The sequence below is a fragment of the Myotis yumanensis genome, unplaced genomic scaffold (genome assembly GCF_028538775.1).
Source record: "Myotis yumanensis isolate MYYU_CA2020_CCGP unplaced genomic scaffold, mMyoYum1.0.hap1 SCAF_2, whole genome shotgun sequence".
NCBI lineage: Eukaryota > Metazoa > Chordata > Mammalia > Chiroptera > Vespertilionidae > Myotis > Myotis yumanensis.
Genome location: NW_027223753.1, coordinates 210,052,643 through 210,073,180, shown reverse-complemented (window position 1 = coordinate 210,073,180; position 20,538 = coordinate 210,052,643). Strand labels below are relative to the sequence as shown.

Here is a 20,538-nt window from a genome sequence, read left to right as displayed (position 1 = left end):
AGGCACACTCTCCGTCAGCAAAGCCCAGACATCCAACAGATGGAGGCCGGGGCTGGGGACTCACTCAGAAGGGAACAGTAAGGCCCTCACTCTCCAGCTGGGTGGACACCCCCTTCCCGAAGCCACAGGCACTGAGACCACTTGGCCCCGCCGGCAGCTCATGCCCACTGGGGGAGCCTTGAGAACTGGGGAGCCGCAGAGGCAGTCGCATGGGATCCGCAGGTCACATCTGCCGGAAGTCCCTCCTTCCCCCTCCTGCTTGCTCCACACGCCCTGGGACAGTTAATGGGCGAGGGGTGTGGGGTGCGGGGGTTGGAAAAGGGCTTAAACCAGCAAATAGCCGGTGGCAGGGTAACCCTTGCTTTGGCTACATTAAGGGCAGAAAATAAAATTACCATTTCAGCTCCGGGGGCAGGTAGAAGAGGGGGTCACCTCCAAGAACGTACAGAAAACTCAGGGGAAGGTTGTGCCTGAACGAGAAGAATTCTTCTCACTTCCTATTCGAACTGAATGAACAGGGAAAGGGGAGCCGAGGGCCATCTCCCGAGTGCTAGGTGGTGCTTGGGTTTGGGTCATGACCACAAACGGCTTAGGGCCCGGTGCCAGCCAGGTGCTGGCTGAGGATTGCCTGTCCACCTGGAGAGGTCGCTGTGCGCCGCTGTCAGCCTGAGGAGGTGGCCAGCCCTGCAGCAGCCAGAGGGGGTCGCTAGCTACGGGCACTGGTCCAGAGGGCACATGGAGATAGGCTGCCCGTTTGGCCCTGTCCCCGAGGTGGCTGGAGTCCAACGGAAGAAGAGGAGAGTGTGCCTTCAGGTGGGAAGGAAGGAGAGGGAGCGCACACAAGGGAGAGGAAGAAGGAGAAAGGGAGAAAGGGGGAGGGAGGGGGGAGAGAGGGAAGGAGGCGGAGGGGAGGGGGAGGGGAGGCGGAGGGAGGAAGAGGAGGAAGATAGGAAGAGGGAGAAGGAGAGCGGAGGGAGGAGGCAGGAGGCAGGAGGGAGGCGGAGGCCGAGGGGCGGAGCACGAGCCAGGACGCGCGAGCCGGCGGAGGCGGCGACGGAGCGGCCGGGCGCGCGGCCGCGCTCTGGTTGGCTGGTCCCCGCGCCCTCCGCCGCCCGCCCCCTCCTCCCTCCCACTCCCCGCCCTCCCCGCGGCGCTGGCGTCGAGAAAGTACAGTAAAAAGTCCAAGTGCAGCCGCGGGCGCAAGATGGGCTCCGGCTCCTCCAGCTACCGGCCCAAGGCCATCTACTTGGACATCGACGGGCGCATTCAGAAGGTAGTTCCCCACCGCCTCCCCACGCGGCCGCGGGGCACCTCCCGGCGCGCGACCCCCGACCCTGCCCGCCCCCCACGGCGGCCCCTGCCCGGGTGACAGCCCGGGGGTCGCGGCGCCAGCGGCGGGTGGGGGACCTGCGTCCGAGCGTCCGAGCGTCCAGGGGTCCGGGCTGTGGTCGCCGACAACTTTGGCGGGGGCAGCAGGGTCTTCGGTCAGGTTTCCCCACGAACTGGATCCCCGTGGGAGGGGACGACCCGCGGCATTTTTTCCATTTCATGGGCAGAGCTTTCTTTGTAACAAATCTGCTTAGGCTGAGTTTGTAGGTTCTGAGAGGCTGTGCATTAACGCACTTCATTTCTGATGGAACAACCCGAGCCGGCGGAGGGGAGCGGAGCGGGTGGGCAGACCTGCGGACGGTCCCATGCACGGAGGATGCCGGTGCGAGCCGCCCGCTGGGGACCGCGCGGCTTCCTGGCGGGTGGGAGCAGGTGGGGGGCGGGGCGCGGGGAAGCAGGGGCTGCCCCTAGCCTCTTGTCTGTGTCCCTGTCCCCATTTCCCTCGGGGTCTGTGACAGCAGAGGGGGTGACAGGGGCTGCCCTATCTCCCGGGCCCGCAGAGAGACTGGGTGGGCGCTGGACCAGCTCTGCTGCCCAGCTGCCGTCCTCCGGAGAGAGGAAGCCCTCCAGACGGGGTGTCCCTAACCAACTGAGTCCCAGAGGAGAGGCATCCAGAGCCGACCATTCTGGTGGCCCCTCCTCTTCTAAGCCCTGGCAGGGGTCCAGAGAGCCCTGGCCCCTGCTTCTGATTGGCAGAGAGGAACAATAAGTGAGCTGCTTGGCCCCACCTAGATTCCGCTCCCCAGGGAAATGCCCTCGTGAGGCCATCTTCCCAAACCTCAGCGGCACATCATCTCACCTTGCCCTTCTCCAGGAGCACCCCACCAGGAAACCAAGGAGGAATGCCCAGCCGGGCAGAGTAGGTGCCTGCCAGGGCTCAGGGCTCAGGGCTCTGGTTCTCAGACGCACTTCCACCAGCTGATAGACTTGCCAACAAGCCACCTCGCTCTCACCACCCCCCAGCTTGATCCCTGTGAAATGAGAAGTGCAGACTCCCCTCCTCCCCTCCCATCCCCCCCCCATAGCCCACTCTAACAGAATCGGACAGCGGGGACCAGAAGCATCTTCAAGGGCAGGTGGTCACAAGAAGACACAGGACTAGACCCAAGTGCCCAGTGACTGCATAGGAATTCATAACAGCCTCCCCAAAGGAAGAAATGGCCCTCCACTGAATAGCCCCCTGCTCCAGTGTGCACACACATCCACATACAACATGCACGTGAAAACATGCATGTGAAAACGTGTGCACACGTGCGCACATGCCACCTGCAAACATACACCAAAGCACATGCATACACACATATGCAAACAGGCAAACGTGCACACACAGATACAAGCACACACTTTTTCTGCCCCACTAAATAAAAGGTAGCAAACATCAGCGGTTTTTATCTTTCGAAAGAGGTGAGATGAGACGGCCTCCACCAGTTCAGAAGTGACAGCTGCTTCCCAAGAACTTCCCCAAAAGCTTCCTGAGAAGCCTGACGAAGTGGGTGAGAGCGGAAGAGGTTCCAGAGGTCAGGAGGCGAGCACCTGGCCTGGCAGGCTACTCGCTCTGATTGTGGGAGGATGGTTTCCAACAGGTGGCACACCCAAGGTGGGGGTGGCCTCCAGGAAAGCAGCGCTGCGGGCAGCTGGGGACACCTGGGGCACCTGCCTTCAGGAGGGAGGCCGTGGCCTTGGGAGGGGCCAGAGCTGATGTGTGCTGGCGCCACCGCCTCTGTGGTCTGGAGCAAGTCCCCAGGCTGCTCTGAGCCGCCTGCCGCCTGTGAAGGGGGTTAGCATCTGCTTTATCGACGGTCAGGAGAAGTAAACAAACTCCTGTAAACAGCCGGGACGCAGCCAGAACATGATGGCGCTGTGCGCGCTCTCTGCCCAGTAAATGTCCTTTAACTGACACAGTGAGGAGGGCCGTGGTCTTTAAACCTCTGCCATCGCTGCCATGCCTGTTACTCATTCTCGACCTTGCTCCGTGGCCTCCCCCTTGCCGTTGTCACTGTTGGAGGCTCGGGCTGGACTTGTAGCCTGGTTGAGAGCCAGACCACTTGGGGTTTCCAAGCATATGCTGGACACTGGTCACCTTTCACCCCGCCTTGAACTCCACGCCAGCAGCTCTGTCCAGATTTCAAATGTCTCTCTCTGCTCAGGGCTCTTTCTGCAACGCTTTGAGGGCTGAGTTTTCTTAAAGTCCCAAACACGGGATTAATTCTGAAGTTCCCCATATGCTGTCAGGTTCTGTCTCCCTTTTTATCCATCCCGTCCTGTTTGTGAAAGGTCATGGGCACAGACCTCATGTTGCTTCCAAAGGGAGGATGTGGAGGGAGGAGAGAAGGCATGTGTGACGTCATCGAGTATATATTGTGTTGCCCCGTCTGGTCATCTGTCCTTTGGCTCCCACATTCCTTCTGTTCTCTGTCCCCTGAGTGATCCCACTGCTGGCTGTTCCCTGCTCTCCCCAGCAGTGGCTCCCGCGGGTGTTCTCTGCTCCAGCACAGCTTCGGGTGGATGGCCAGTGTCTGAGGAGAGGCCGGTGCTCAGCTTCTCCACTTCCATGCCGTGGCCCCGGATTAGTCACTTAGCCTCCAAGCCACTGTTTCTTGATGTCACTTGGGTATACGGTAGTGCTGCTTGTTGGAAGAACCAAACAGGGCAAGGTCAATCACTTCGTCAATTAGCCAGATGAGTTTATTGAGCAGCTACTACGTGCCGAGTGCTGGGGTCCAGGGTGAATGTGCCATTCATGACACTCAGCCCACTGAGCAATGGCTCCCTCTGTCCTGTGCCAAGCATTGGACCTGGGTCCTGTGACAGACAGAAGGACACGGCAGGACCCGGCTGGTGGGAAGGGCTATGGTGCCAGTCGCGTGTGGGCCTGGTGAGTAGAGTTTTTTCCTCTGAGAGGCCCAGCTTTGTGGGGAAGGGGTCGTTTTCGGACCCAGCAACCTTAGGAAGACCCAGGGACTGCTGAATATCGGGGGTGCAGCCTCACGCAGCCAGCAGCGCCTCCACACTGTCCCCATCGCCTGCTCGCCCACTTGCCAAGGAGCACAGGTGGCTCTGGCACCTCCCGGCACCAGGTGAAGGAGGAGGGATTGGAGCTGTGTCCCCACATCTGCAGAGCTGGGACCCCTGCCCTGAGGACTTCCCTCAGGGAGCGGGTGCCCCTTATCTTTGTCCAGAGGGTTTGCTTGTATCTTCCCTCAGCTTCTGGCCTGGGGGCCCTGCCTCGGCACCGGCTTGCGGGTGTGGAGAAAGGAGTGCTCCCTGGGATGCACAGGGCATGAGGGGACAATGCACTCGGCATAGGCAGCCTGAGGGGCTCCTGCCTGTGGCATTCCAGGCGGTTTGCTGACCTTCCGGAGGGGGCCGGGGGCCGAGTGGGTCGTTGGTGGGATCCCAGGCTGGCCATGGGCTTGGGTTTGGTGAGAACATTCTCTGGGCAAGACTGGCCGTCCCAGAGCTCTCGGGCCTGTAGAACGGGACCACTCTGTGTGCACTGCCCCGGCCTAGCAGCGCCCTGGGGACAGTCCCCTCATCACGCTCTCAGCGGGACCACCGTCAGCCACTCCGCTGCTGTGTCCTTGTCCCTGCCTTTACCTGCAGCTGGCACGCAGGTCTTCATGAGCAAACAGCCACTTGCAAAGCTGTTTCTACTCTAAAACAGGAACCAAATGAGAACAACTGAAAGGGAAGAGCAGAGCTCAAACGTTGTTAAAATGTCAAAAGAAGACAGTTTCTAGTTCATAACAACCGCCCCCCCCCCCCCCCCACACACACACACACACACCTGTGACTGCTCTCCTTTCTGGCTGGAGCCAAGCACCCCATGTGCTCAGCCTGTGCGGCCTTCTCACAGTGCTTGTCTTTCACCCAGCCCGGCCCTCTCGCCACGTGGGACCCTAGATCATGCTGCCTGGATTCCCCAGAAGCCAGCCTCCGTGGGACTGCAGGGCCCTGACCCACCGTCTTCCCGGAGGTCTGGTTCTCTTCTGTGGCTGCGGCCCTCCTGCCTGCTGGCGGTCTCGGGGTCTGGCCTGAGGAATTCTGCTCCCTACTGCCTGTCCCTCCCTGTGCCCCTGCCGGGCCCTGCCCTGCACCAGGCTCCTCTGCCTTTGTTTCTTGCCTTGGGCACAAACACAGCTGACCTGTCTCTAGAGCCATCCCATCTCCCACTGGTCAAAGGGCACACCTGACCCAAGTCCTGTCCAGTGTGCGCACACGGTGGGACCTAGAGTCCCTTCCCCTGCTGGAATGTGCCTGTCCTGGCGCCTGGCGCTGCCCAGTGGAAATTTCCTTTCCCTTTAACACCTGCGCTCCTGCTTGGCCCGTCACTCAGAGCACCCTTTTCCCGGGGAATGGCAGGATCCTCGCTCATTTGCACAGAGCCAGGCAGACCCAGCAGAGTTCTCTGGGCTTCTGTGCACCTGTCTGCTCCCTCCTTCCTGCCAGGTACACTCCCCTTGGCCTTCGTCGGCAAAGCCCATTGATCTCCCTTTGGATGTGTATAACTTACTATCTTTAAGAAGATACTGAAATGGTAACGTAAGCTGATTGCGACCAAGGGGGGTCACAGAAAGGGGTGACCCCACTCCCGTTTGGATTTCCAGTGAAAAACAGAAGTGGGGCCCTGTTGATTCCCAGCCCGACCCCAGCTTCCGATGACCCCTCTGTCTCCAGCTGCTTCAGAGCTGGGCTGTGAAAACTAACAATGAGTGTGATGATTTTCCGTCTCTTTTTCAACAAGTCCATCAACCATTGAAGTAATCGGCCCAGCCGCCTGCGATGCCACAGCAGGCGCTGTCCGTGAAGAACTTCCGGAAAACAGTTTTCAAAGTCCAGCCCAGGACGCTGAGCAGCCAGGGAGCTGCTGCCTCCCTCCTCCCTCCTCCCTCCCAGGTGCCAGGGTCTGAAGGCCGGTTAAACCAGACACGTCCAACACCTGGAGGCAAGGAAGGGGGTGGCTGGAGGCTTGAACCCCACTAATGCCACCAGGGTTGACAGATAATGACATGGGGACCTACCTCTTGGACTGAAGGCAGCATGCCCTATCTCAGAGGGGCTGGGGCTGCTCTTGTCGGTCACACCGAGGGTGGAGGCCGTGGTGGCAGGACAGACCGCCTGTCTCTGCCATGGGAGCAGTAGTGGTGCCTCCCATGGGGTGGCTGAAGGCAGCACTAAGTAATACCCATAAAGTGCTGGCACTGGGGAGGCTCAGTACACCTGACCCGTCCTCAGGCCTGGGCACAGTAGGGCCCCCCCCAACCCCGGCCCCTCCTCTCCCCTGCACCTGCCACTAGGAGCCTGTGGAAGAAGCCAGGGCGGGCGCTGTCTTGTCCTTTGCTTTGTGCCTCTGTGAGGCCGCTGTGAATCTGAACCACAAAGAGGGAGGCAGTGCCGAGGACCCCACGACCCCGGTCCCACTGCCCCAGGCACCTTTGTCTCCAGCTTGGCAGGGGCTACTCCTATGGGAAACGGGGTACCTCACACCCTAAGCTGAGGGGCCTCACCAGAGCCGTTAGGGCAGAGGGGCTGCCTGGCCTCAGAAGCTGGCAGCACACACTCTGGTGTCAGGGAAGGAGAGCAAGGGCAGAGGGAGGGCACAGCAGGCACATCAGACCACTCATGTGAACAGCATGCAAATGAGAGACAAAGCAGGGGCACCCAGGAGGCTGGCCTCAGAGCCAGACCAGCAGGGGGCGGCAGGGGCTGGCCAACACAGCCTTGGGTCACTGCAGGTTGGGTTCCTGCACCCCTGTTCTGGGTTTGCTGCCTGGGGGTGTAGCTAGCATACCCCCCTCCCCGCCGTCTCTCCCACCACAATCACCCCAAGCTGAACCACCTCTATTCGGTCACCCGCTCCCCGACTGTGGGTGGCTTAGCAGGCAGCGTGCCTGGGGGCTGGGGGAGGTCTTTGGCCATGAGGGCTAAGGGAGTCGCCAGAGGACAGAGGGACCTCAGGTGTCCATCTTGCCAAGGCAGCAGCAGCCCACCAGCTGGTCCTCCGGGAAGGAATTCCTCTTGCTCCCCATTCTCCCGCTCAGCCCAACAGGCAGTGCGATGAGAGCTGTCCCCCTGGAGGTGTTTCTGGGGACAGACACGCCCAGGCACGGCTTGCTCCTCGCCCTCGGAGCAGACGCTCCAGCCGAGGGTGGCCCGCAGCAGTTTGCAGGTCACTGGCTCAGTCGAAAGGGGTTCCCAGCCTCTTGCTCAGCTCACTGAGCTGAGTCCTCCTGCCTCTGTGGCTGAGGATCTGCATTCCCAGGACTCTGAATCTTTTTGAGGGAAAAAATATTCTAATGTAGTGCAGACCTGAAGGTCGCCCGCAGGAGCATAAAAGCGCGCGCATCTCCTGGGCGCCTAAGCTCGGGGTCCTGTGGTGGGTGAGCTGCTGTGGAGACGGCGTCAAACATTTCACACTCAAAATACGTCTTGAGTTCACGGTGTGGGTTATTTGCCTCGGCCCCTCCACCCCCGCCATGTATATAGTTACCAACGCAGTCCCAAAGCTGACCTGAGCATTTGGCCAGAACGGAAACTCACAGCCCCCCCCCCCCCCCCGCCCCCGAAAACTTGGTCTGGACACAAGTAAAGAAGAGCCAGACCTTGTATTCAATTGGCTTTAGATTCCCTAACTTTTTTTTTCATTTTTAAAAATTGTAGAAAATGACACATAACATAAAACTTCACCATCTTAACCATGTCTGATGCACAGCTCAGTGGCCTTGAGCCCAATCACATTGTCCATCTCCACAACTTCCCATCTTCCCAGTCTGAAACTCTGTCCCCCTTAAACGCTAACACCCACTCCCTGCCCACCATTTACTTTCTGTCTCTATGGATTTGACTGCTCTAGAACCTCATGTAAGTGGAATCACACAGTATTTATTCTTTTGTGCATGGCTTATTTCACTTCCCATAATGTCCTCAAGGTTCCTCCATGTTGAGATGTGTATTGGAATGTCCTTCCATTTTAAGTCTGAGTTATATCCCATTGCGTGTATATACACATTCTGTTTATCCATTCATCCATCATGAATCTGCCTGATTTTTTAAAAATATTTTTATTGATTTTTAGAGAGAGAGAAACATCAGTGCGATAGCGAAACATTAATTGGCTGCCTCCTACATGCCCCCAACAGGGGATCGAGCCCCAAACCTGGGCATAATGCCCTGACCCGGAATCGAACCGGCAACCTTTCGGTGCACAAGACGACACCCAGCCAACTGCACCACACCAGCCAGGGCCTGCCTGATAGTTCTTAAACCTGTCATTTCCATGCTTACTCCCTTGGTTTGCAAACCTAGGCCATTGCGGTGGTGTATTACTGTGCCTTAGGAAAAAACTGTGTTCCCTGAACCCTCCCATTCCCTGGTCATAGCTGTTCCTCCAGGAGGCTTATGCGTGGTGTGGTCTGTGTACGTTTCAGGCGGGGAGAGGCGTGAACAGATGCTTTTCAGGTTCAATTGCCCTCAGTCCATTTCCCAGCAGCATGGTGTCATGGCCGAGAGCGCGGATTCTGGGGCTTGTTTGTCTGCGATGGAACCGGGAGTGTGTGTGCAGGTTGCTTATATACTTCGGTGCCTCCGTCTGTGAAGTGGGTCATTATGATGAGAGGCATGAACTCGGATCAAGTCTAAAACGGGGCCGGCACACAATGAGTGCGGGTAAAGTCGTGGTTACTGTTATTTGCTTATTATTTATTTTTTATGTTGTGGATTTGAGGCAGCTGAATCTCCGTGTCTGGTTTGGGGAATCTCGCCCAGATCCCAGCCTCATGCTCCCGGGTTGGCGGGTGGCCCGTGGGCATCAGTGGAGGTTCCAGCACAGGGCCACGGGTCCAGGCGCGCTCCGTGAACAAAGGGCCGGCCGGCCCCGGGGTGCTTCCAGCTCAATGATACCACGTGACTGTGTTTCCCAGGTTAACCCCCAACCCGCCCTCCTTCCCCCATCCTTCCCCCCAAAGAGAGGACCTCAAATGCCTTTCATTTCTCCTCCGACCTTTCGGAGGTGCAGCTCCATCAGGGCTGCGACGAGGAGGGAGGCCAGGAGGCAAGCAGGGAAGCAGAGAGGGAGGGAGGGTAGCCACTCAGCGCAGGCACAGCTCCAGGCTTCCGGCTCATTGGCTTCTCGGGAGGGGGTGGTAGTGATGCCCGCAGCACTTGATAATTTGACAGGTGAAGTCAGCTCTGCCGCCAGAACAGGCTGTTTGGAGAGGGCTTGGCTGATTGCTGTCCATCACAGCCCCGAGCACTCTGCCGGCTTTGTCACTTGGTTGCTGGCTGTACCTCCCCCGCGGGCCCGCGGGCCCCCCTTGTGCAGCCTGGGAGAGCTGCTCAGCCCTGGGGGGTGGAGGGGGGCTTGGGGGAAACAAAGTCTGAGCCCACCATAGAGTGGCTGGAGTTGGCAGGATTCGCCACAGTCGAGCACTCCTCGGTTTAGCCCAGAACACTGGTATCAGGGAAACTGTCACCTGCCTCCTCCTGTCACCACCTCGGAATGGCAGGTGTAGTGACCAGGGCAGGTGTAGTGACCAGGGCGCCATCTCTCCAGTGGGATCCGTTCATCCTGGGGCCAGTCACACACAGCGCTGATTTATTTTGTAAGCAGAGCAGTGATTCAGGCTGTCTGTATCCTCACCGTGTCTGCCTTTAGGATTAAAAAGAAAAAAACTTCTAGAGCCTTACAGATAACCAAAGAGGAGGCAGCACATTGGACATTATCACGTAGCGATCGCAGCCATCTCTCCACTGGCATTCACATGCGAGAGGACAGCTCGCCGGGAGGGAGCATCCTTGCTGGTTACTGACGCTGACAGGCAGCAGAAGCAGCTGGGTGTGGCTGGAGGCTCATCTGTGGCACGTCTGTTGATCCTACCGTTTCCAAAGTGCTTTGGGGAACAGCCGCCAACATGTTTTCGCTCAGGGCCGTGTTCCACACAGGGAAAGGTTACAACATGAGTGGGGTTAGAGGTTCAAAATTAATGGTCAGACGTACTCTGGAATCTCTCAGTGAAGCGTCTCACGCAAGCCTGGACTCTCTTGCTGCCACAATGAATAACAACACCCAAGGCTCAGGACACACAAGTGCTGGGAGATGGGGCCCCAGAGGTGGCCGGTGACTGCGTCGCCATTTGGAGTCCGTAGGACTTACGCCGTCCCCCTGAGCCACCGGGATGTGCAGCCGTGGTCCCGACATGTGTTTGAGTCCCATTTTCCGTGTGGTGTTTTGAAGGTTGAGCCCCAAACAGCAGAGACGGGAGGTGGCACCTGTGCCCTCCTGGCAAGGACAGCCCGGAATATTCCAAGAAGCGAGGGTCAGGAGAGGACTCCCGCGGCAACGTGATAGGCGGGAAGTGGAGGAGCGGTGAGCTGCCTCCACAAATATTTCTGAAACAGTGTGGGCCGGCGCCACGCTGAAAAGGTGACTGCGATGGGCCACAGCCTGGGGAAGCTGAGGGGACACTTTGGTGCAGGTGAGGCGTGGATGGCGAGGAACTGGGACAGACACCTGGTGGGTGGGGCAGGCAGAGGGCTCTTCTCAGAGTCAGACCTGCCTCTCCCAGGCGCCGAAAGTGTTAACCCTTATAATCGCCACCTGTCCTAAGGGGCGCCCATGAACGAGCCTGGACAGTGTGGGCTGAGTGTGCCGGTGACACAGGCTGATGTTCTGAGCTACGGACACGTCAAGACCTCCTTACACCCAGCCACCGTAACATACGGCTGGGACATGACGAGAGTGCCAAGTTCTGCACCCCATTTTTCCCAACCTGCTTTTCACAGCATCTCCCCTCCAGGCCTTTCCCAAAAGCCCAGGCCTCTCCAGGGACTGGGGCTCCCCTGTTTCCTGGTGTTGGTGCTGCAGTAGCCGGGGCCACCGCTGGATGCCAACGCCTGGTAGGCTCCGGGTCCCGCTGGGTCTTCTGATCCAGTCTCAGCCTCTGCACTGGGCCCACTGTGCTTCCTCCGGTGACAGATCACGCCGCTCTGAGAAGACAGCCTGAGCCCCTCGAGCCACCTCCAGCTCCCACCTGCCCCATGAAGTGCCAGGCTTGGCCTCTGGGAGGAAGAGCCGGGGGGTGAACAGCTTTCAGCCAACTGCCGAGATCTCCAGGCATCAAACTGAACAGTGAGCCCGAGAGCGATCCTGTGGTTCAGTGCAGGTGGTGGCATGGGCAGCAGTGAGTGGCAGGCTGTGTGACACGGGTGCTGCGTGGTGTGGCTATGGCAACTGCACGATGCTGGTCTCAGGGTGGCCCGGAGGACACTGACGATACATCAGGAAAGCCCAGCGGCCTTGAGCAGAAACCCGACCTCCAGGGTGCCTGCGCAGAGGAGGCCCACAGGGCTGCAGCCTCTGCCGCACAGGAAGCAGGACGGGTGCGCAATGACTCCAGCCACCGCAGCAGGAGCCAAGCTGGACCCTTTCGAGGGCCCTGACACCCACGTTCCGAGACATTTCTTTTCTGGCAGGAAAACCATGTTCAGTTTTTCTAATGAAACTTCAAGCCACGAAAAGGAGAAGAGGAGGCAAGGGAGAGAGGAAGACGCTTTCTCCCCATTGCAGATGGGAGCTCTTTGGGCTCCTGTGGTCCACGTGGCCGTCCTCCGCCGCCTCCGACTGCATACACTCGGCCGCTGTTCTCAGGGTGCCTGTGTGAGAGCCTCGGGGCCCGTCTGGATGATGCTGGTGACCAGGACAGCCGAGCTCTCTGGGTCTAAGTTGGGTTTCGGGTCCCGATGTCACACGGCTCCGTCTCCGTCTGTTCTCCTTTGCCCAACCATTGTTCTCGCATCTGGCAGTTCTAGCATCCCGCCGTGAGACAGGGCTGCAGGGGCTGCTTGTTGGGAGAGGGCTCCCCATGGAGGGTCCCAGGGGGTGGGCTGCGGCCCCAGATCCTCCCCCGCATCTCCTCCTCTACCCTTGCCCTCCTCGGGGGTGCCAAGGAGCCCTGACCCAGGGACAGGTCGCATGGACCACACTGGAGTCCTGATACAAGAGGAGAAGTGGGCAGAGCAGGGCGAGGGCTCAGCGAGGGGAAGTACAGGGAATGGGCATCCCCAGTTGCCTCTTCCTTGAATCTGAGCTCAAGGAGTAAAGCAAATTGAAACCAGAGAGACACCTTCCGACCGTCCCCTTACAACACAGTCCTCTGAGCTCCCGCTCATCACGCTTCTCATTCTCTCAGCTCCCCGATTTCTGCATTTTCAGTCCCCTGTGATCCATTATTTATGACAGCGGAGATTGGCCTCAGACACCAGACATGAAAAAAATAACAAACAAAGCAACCCAGAGAGATGACAGGAGCCGTGATCGGATCAGCCATGACAAATGGGCTCAGTGCACAGGAGGCCCGAGACCACGGCAGACGCGGGTGTGGGGAATGGTGAGCCAGAGCCGGAGGGGGTGCGGACAGCCTGGGAGCTGCGTCCTGCTAAAGGACATCCTCAACCAGGACAGGGATTCCCCACAAGCTCCCTGACGGTCCCCTCCGGCCTCCCCACCTCCCAGCTCCCACCCAGGCCCACATCAGCTCTTATGGGGGCGGGGGGGAGGGAGGGGTGTAGCCTTGGACCTGATACTCGGCCTTCAGTGTCGCCGCTTTCTAATCCATCTTCCCCTGACCCCTCCTGAAGCTTGGTCCCAGTCACATGCACACGCCATGCCTCACACAGCTTAAAGAGCTCGTTGCCTGCGAAAAAGATCCCAGCCTCTCTCTGTGTATTGTCAGCTCTCCCTCCACCTCCCTGGCGAAGGGTGATTTCATTGAGGGCCCACCTGGATAATCTGGGGTAATCTCATCTCAAGAGCCTTAATCTCGTCCCACCTGCAGACTGTGGGATCACAGGGACAGTCACAGGTTCCTGGGGGTAGAGGTGTGTATCTTTGGGAGCTACAGGGCTCTTAACCACTGGGTTGGAGGAGACCCTATCTTCCCTTCACCTCCTGCTTTATGCCACCCTCTCCTTGTGGCCCCCTCATCCCTCAAGGCCCGCCCTCTTTCACAGCATCAGTCACACCCACGTTTAATTTCTTGTGGGTGTTTGACATCACTGCCTCCCCTGTCTGCCGGCTGCATGTTACAAGCAGGATCTTAGATAGCTCCCTTCTCCCCACCAAATTTTGCTGCACATTGTGATTAAGTTAACTCAAGTTAAGCAAATGTGCCTCTCATATCCTTTCACCTAACAGGCATTTATTGAGGCCCTCCTAGGTGCTGGACCCCAGAGAAGGTACATGACAAAGACATGAATCTTGGGAGGCAATGGTATGCTTCAGAACATGAACCTCAAGACCCCACCCTACCACCACTACCTTGGTTGCTTATCCAGCTACCCTGAAATCAGCAAACTGAGGTTTGCATCCATCAGTGCTACATGCCAGTTGTATGATCTTGGGCCTCAGTTTACACATCTATAAAACGGGGATAGTATCCTTCTAGCAGACATTTGTATGGTGCTCACCACATGCCAGATATCTTTGTAAGTATTTTATAGAGGCTACTAGTGTCTTCCCTATGTTGCAGTTTAGGGAAGTATGGAATGAAGAGGGTGAGGAATTTGCCCACAATCTGGAGTCCGTGAGAGGCAGAGCTGGAGCTGAGCCAGGAGGCTGGCTCCAGGCTCCTCAGCACCATGTGGCCATGCCTCTCAGTGGAGAAAGAAGCCTACCCATGGGATGCGATGGTCATTCAAGCATCTCGGTCTCAGGGCAGAAACTGCCCCATGGGAGCTCACAGCATCTTGAAGCTGTAGAACTGGCCTCATCCCCACTTTGAAGATGAAAATCTGCGGCTCAAAGATGTGAAGAGATGTGTCTAGGGCCACACTGTTTGTTAGAGAAAGGGCCAGAGTCAGGTCTTTGAGGCCTAGCTCCAGCCCTTTCCACCATCCAGTTCAGCGGGCTTATTGGACTTCTTTTCCATCTCATCACGGCCGTCCACACTCTGCAAAGACAGTGACGTTGGTATTTAGGAGCCTCTCTTTGTATTTGCCCAAAATTAACTCTCCCACAATCCCAGGAGGCTCTGTATGTGTCCTGCATCCGGCTTTTGTCAGCAACCCCAGGCCTTCACCCATACCATGGCCTTCATCAGCTAACACACATACTATAAGAATACTATGCGTGTTCTTCAACAAACAAAGGGCAAGAAAAGGAACTATATGATACACACATACACACACACACACACACACACATGCTCTTGTTGAACACACATTGCATTGGCTTGCTGTCTTCTTAAGTCTCTATCCATATGTTTTGGCCCCTTTACATCCCTTGCCACTTGTTTATTGAAGAACATATATTACTTCTGATCCTTACAACATGCCTTAAAGATTATTTATGTTTTCTGGGAGATTATATATATATATCTATATATATCTATATATATAGATATATATATATACCTATATATGTATATATATACGTATATATATATATAGATATATAGATAGATAGATATAATCTCCCCCAAAAAATGTATACACACACTTTAAATAATTATAAGGGCAGTGTTTATTAAAATACATTTCATTTTCAAAATTGAGCTCTCAGCTATTAAAGTGTGCATACATTTTGAGGGGCACCCTGTGTATATATATGACAACCTGAGAAGATAAGGGAAATTGTTAATTTTCTTCCCATGTGATAATCTCACTGTGGCCATCTTAGACTGAAAGAAAGAGATTTTCTATTTTAAAGATCCACGCTGAAATATATACAGATGATAGAATATGATGTCTAGAACGAGCTTTAAAATAACCCCAGCAGGGAGAAGTTGGAGTACAGACGAAGCAGGACGCGTCTCGTGTTGCCAGCTGTAGAAGCCGGGACGGGGAGGGAGGCTTCATTGAGCCACACCCTCTGTTTTTGTACCTGTTGGAGCACTTCCATTATGCAAAATATCTTTTTAAGAGAATGTATGTCATGTGTCTGCTCATGGTAATAAATGTTAATTTCTGGTAGTATTTTATATTCTTTCCAAAAGCAGTGACCAGAAACCTACCTTCAAAATTGGAAAGGGAAATAAGGCCTAATACAGATTTTATTTTAGCAAACAAAAAGCAGCAATTGCCTGCCTGCTGGTTCCCTGCAATCCATTCTGATGGTGATGCTATTGTTGAGTGTTCTGAAAATCAGGGGCGTCATGAAATGAACAACTTTATAACATAATTAGAGATGAATTGCAGGTAACTAGTACATGGATGGAGGGAGGGAGGGAGAGAAAGAAGGAGGGAGAGATGCATAGAGAGACAGACTATACAGCCTCTTTTCAGTGAACATGTATTTATTTATTGAGTAATAAAATGTAGGATTTAGGTCTTGGTCTCTTTTTCGCTTCTTTTATACATGAAACATTTGGAATTCTCATGTGCTGAAAAGGCGATGGAAAGTCACTGTTTGCTTCCCCAGAAGTAGAAAAGTTGTGAATGCACATTGGGTTGGAGTTGGGCTGTTCCATGGGCTGCGCGGGCTGGGTTCTAACTCCTAGAGCTGGAGTGTGTGGTCCTGGAGCCAGACTGGTTTGCTTTGAGGGCAGACGAAGCCTTACAGAAGCTTGTATAAAAGCGTAATCCTATATAATAAAAGGCTAATATGCAAATCGACCAAACAGCAGAATGACCAGTTGCTATGACCTGCACTAACCACCAGGGGGAAGATGCTTAATGCAGGAGCTGCCCCCTGGTGGTCCGTGCGCTCCCATAGGGGGAGCCCCGCTCAGCTAGAAGCCAGGCTCACGGTTGGTGAGTGCAGTGGCAGTGGCAGGAGCCTCTCCCACCTCCACGGCAAGGCTAAGGATGTCCGACTGCCGACTTAGGCCCACTCCCTGTAGACATCCACGGAGGGCTCCTGGACTGCAAGGGGGCACAGGCCGGACTGAGGGAATCCTCTCCCTAAGTGCACGAATTTCGTGCACCAGGCCTCTAATTGTTTATAAAAGCTATAAAAAGTGATCACGGTCTGATAGACAAAAGGAATTTGAATTAATCTGTTTTCCTTGGGGAGGGGGCTCTAAATCAATAGTCACTCCAAGTGTGTAACTGAAAATATCAATCATTTGAGAACAAGGCAAACAGAGAATGTACACACCATTGAGGGACAGTGATGGGCAGAGAGGCCAGAGACCACCTCTACTGCCCACGCAGACCTGCACTGACGCTCTGACTCACGTCTCTGGGCTTGGAGCCAGGTGGGCCCGAGGGTGCATCCTGGACCACAGGGACGAGGCCAGGCCAGCTTCTTCTCTCTCTGTGGCTCAGAGCCTTCCTCTGTGATGTGATGATGATGACACCAAGCTCAGGAGGTCCCTCTGGCCAGGGTGACCCTGGGGATGTGAAACATCAGGAATGGCACTCGCTCTGGCCAACGCAGGCCCCACCCGTCACAGAGCCAGTGAAGAGGTCACCCTGCTGACCGCCCTCATTGCCGGCCCCACTCTGCCCCGATGCCCAGAGTCAGGGCAGTGATTCGAGCAGTTTTAGCAACTGAACTGCTTTTTCTCATAAAGTTTTACATGAGATTCTAATATATAAAACTTATGTGAACAGTGACATCGCAGTACCCATTTAATCTACAAAGTCAAATCTAGAGCACCCACCAGAGAATTAACGGGAGCTTGGAGGGTCCTTGTGTGAGGACGGGGGGTTCAGGATGGCATCCATGGGCTCACTTTGGCCTCAGCAGCAGTTCATTTTGCTGGCCCCCAAATGTTGCCTGAGGTGGACGTGGCCAGACCTGAGGCCCGGGCAGTGCGGCTCGCCAGCCAGCAGGCGTCTTGAGACATTCGGGTCTCAGGATAGCAGTCGTGCCTCCTGGGGGGACCTGACCCCAAAACACGTGTCCCTCCTCGAATGCATTGATACTTAGGCTGTTACAGCTGAGAGCTGGCTTTGTTTGTCATTAGCGTCTCAAGGAGTTTATGTAGACCTACTTAAAGGAAGGAAATCGGAACCCACTGCCCCCAGTACCTCCACCCCCTGTGTTCTGGGGCATCACTGGTCAGAGATCGGGGTGTGGCTTCCCCACCAGAGCCAGACTCCGCCCACCTCCTGCCTGGACCCTGCCCAGGCTCCCTACAGCCCCCTCGGAAGGAGACCCGGGCCTGCACACCCTACTGGTCACCAGTGGGGTCTTAAAAACGCACGGATCTGAGGGCCATGAGGACAAGGTCTGGAGTTGAGAAATTCTTTAATAGGACCCTTTACCTCTATGGCAGGGGTTCTCAACCTGTGGGTCACGACCCCTTTGTCGGTCGAACGACCCTTTCACAGGGGTCGCCTAAGACCATCCTGCATATCAGATATTTACATTACAATTCATAACAGTAGCAACATGACAGTGATGAAGTAGCAACGAAAATAATTTTATGGTTGGGTCACAACATGAGGAACTGTATTTAAAGGTCCACAAGGTTGAGAACCACTGCTCTATGGGGAGGGCAGCCAGGCTGCAGCTGAATCTCAGGACCCATAGTGGCTGTGGGGGTGGGGGTGGGGCATTACCTCCCCACTCCCTTCTCCCTCTGCGTGTCCTCAGGTGCCCTTGCTCCTCATTCTGTCCCTCGGCCTGCCCACCTGCGGCCAGCACAGAACCATGGAGCCTTCTCCCTGTTCCATCCCAGGAGGTGCCCGGCTCTGTCTTTGCTCTCAATCTGGTGCCCCTGCCTCCATCCACACCCGCCTGCCCCCCATTCTCTCTGGATGCCTCCCTTTCACACCCCACCTCCCCGAACTCCTAGCTGGGTGCTATTTACATTCTGGCGTTTGTCCCCTGGTTCACTGTCGTTTAATTTTCCCATCCTCTTGGCTTAACACCAAAGAGTATTCCGTCCAAATAAAAATGGTAAAGACCTTTTTCTCTCAGGAGAGTTTTATATAATCAGTGCAGCAGCTATTAGGAGGGAGCGTTCAGAAGCGAGTTGTTATCAGTTCCTAAGCTCCGCTGCTAGAGCTGGATAACTTATTTCCTGGTTACAAAACCCTCCATGGCCCCAGCCGGTTTAGCTCAGTGGATAGAGCATCGGCCTGTGGACCAAAGGGTCCCGATTCGATCCCGGTCAAGGGCACATACCTCGGTTGCAATCTCCTCGGGCCCTGGCCCTGTTCGGAGGCAACCAATCGATGTGGCTCTCACAACGATGTTTCTCTCTGTCTTTCCCTCTCTCTTCCACTCTCCCTAAAAATCAATAGAAAAATATCCTCGGGTGAGGATTAACAACAAAACAAACAAACAAACAAAACCCTGCATATTCATTGTAGAATATTTGAAAAATGCAGAGCAGAATAAAAAGAAAATGAAATACCCATTATCACTCCACACAGAGGAGACCGCTAACATATCAGGACCTCTCCCACTGGTGTTTCTCCTACGAGTGTGCGTGTGTGCGCACGTGTGCATGTGCGTGTGTGTGTGTATTTCTTTCACCTAATTTTTTATCCTGATCATTTTCGCTCAGCATCGCATTCAGCAGCATTTCCAATATAACATTAAGTGGTCTTCAAAAACATGATTTTAATGCCTATGTAATGTTCCATGATGGAGACTGACTAAAATGTAATCATTTCATCCTTTGTGAGATGTTTAGCTTCATTCCATGGAATAAAGAAGAGGAACATCCCTCCCTGTGCATCTTTGCCGGCTGAGCGACATCACAGGGCAGTGGTTTGGGTGTAACCCTGGGAGGTGACTGGCTCGCCCTGCAGATTTGCTGATTCATTAAGTGCCAGGCCAGAGCGGTGCCTGGAGCTTAATGAGCTCTTTTATGACTTTGCTGTTATTACTTCCTTAAGAGCAATTCCTAGAAATGGGATTCTGGGTCAAAGGGACAAAATACTGCCAAACCACTTTCCCCCGGGCTCTGTGAACGCTCGTTCCTCTGAGGGCATCCCCTCGCCAGCCCAGGCAGCTGGTGCCGCCTCCTTAGTTCAAACAGGCTCTTGGGGATGACTGTAGATTTACGTGCGGTTATAAGAAAAACTGTGAAGAGCTCTGCGTGCCCTTCCCTCGGGTCCCCCCAGTGGTGACGTCTTGCAGAATCACAGCACGGTGTCCCCACCAGGATACCGACCGTGAGACAGCCCACCTGTCACTCTCACTGCCCCGTGAGCTGTGCTCATTGGAGAGTGCGTGTTCGGTTCTGTCCTAGGCCGTCCCACGTGTAGGTTCTCACATCTTCCACCACAGTCAGGACTCAGAACTCTTCCCGGCCTTTACAACCACATCCGTCCAGCTCCTTCCCCACCCAGTCACCCTCGTCCCTACTCCCGGACAGACACGGCTCTGTTCTCCATTTCTGTAATGTTGTCATTTCTAGAGTGCCGTACAAATGGAACCCGACAGCGTGGAACCTTTGGGCATTGGCTTCTATTCACTCAGCTTACATCTCTTGAGACCCGTGGTAGCGGTCGTGTGGATCGGTGGTTCGCTCTCATTGCCGGGCAGCGTTGCGGGTGTGCACAGACCACACCTTAACATTCACCCCTGGAAGGACGTCTGGGTTGCCTCCAGATGTTAGCGATTCACCCCCTTTTCACTGTGGCCAGTTTGATGAAACAATTCAATTTCTCAGAGGCCCGTGTGGCTATTTCTAGATGTCAGGATCCTTATTTGGGTTGGGTGGAGATTTCTGTGTCACACTGATCATGAATCAACGTCATTACCAAGTTATGAGAGTAAATAAAACTGTGACGAAGTGTTAGGCTGAGATTTAAGGTGCTGGGGGAGGGGGGGGCGAGATCAACAGCCAATGTGAAGAGACTGAGGAGGGGCCAGCAGGAAGGGTGGCTGGCAGAGGTGCCAGCTCTGATTGATGGAGGAAGGGGGAACAGAGCTCAAGCACGCCCCTAGGAAACCCCCCCCCCCCCCCCCCCGCTGCCCTCACCCTCCCCTCCATTCTTCCCTGCTCCTTTAGGACCCGGTATCACATTGTCTCCAGGCCTCGCCTCCACCTGTAGCTGTTTAAAACCCCTTGGGGGAGAGACTGTGGAAGAATTATAAGGTGGAAAATTTTTCTCTAGAGTCCTTACTCCAACTTCAAAGGAGTGCTGTGGAAATTGTTGCTAAGGCAATTTCACAGTCGGTGATGGCAGTACCAGCGAGACAATGAACGTAATGGCATGTTTTACAACCACCAACCCCAAAGAATGACT

At 55.3% G+C, this 20,538-nt stretch overlaps 1 protein-coding gene across 3 annotated transcripts in view; it reads left to right on the top strand.

Moving 5' to 3' along the window:
- Positions 1–1,144: 1,144 nt before the first annotated feature.
- The window catches only part of PDE9A (phosphodiesterase 9A), an 87,169-nt gene continuing 67,775 nt past the window's right edge, over positions 1,145–20,538 (top strand). For 2 of the 3 annotated variants that reach the window (XM_070407134.1, XM_070407131.1), the window contains exon 1: positions 1,145–1,273. In XM_070407134.1, coding sequence (XP_070263235.1) covers positions 1,205–1,273 — 69 coding nt within the window. In that variant the 5' untranslated portion in view covers positions 1,145–1,204. The remainder of the gene's footprint in view (positions 1,274–20,538) is intronic. The other variant, XM_070407132.1, reaches the window with a different exon arrangement.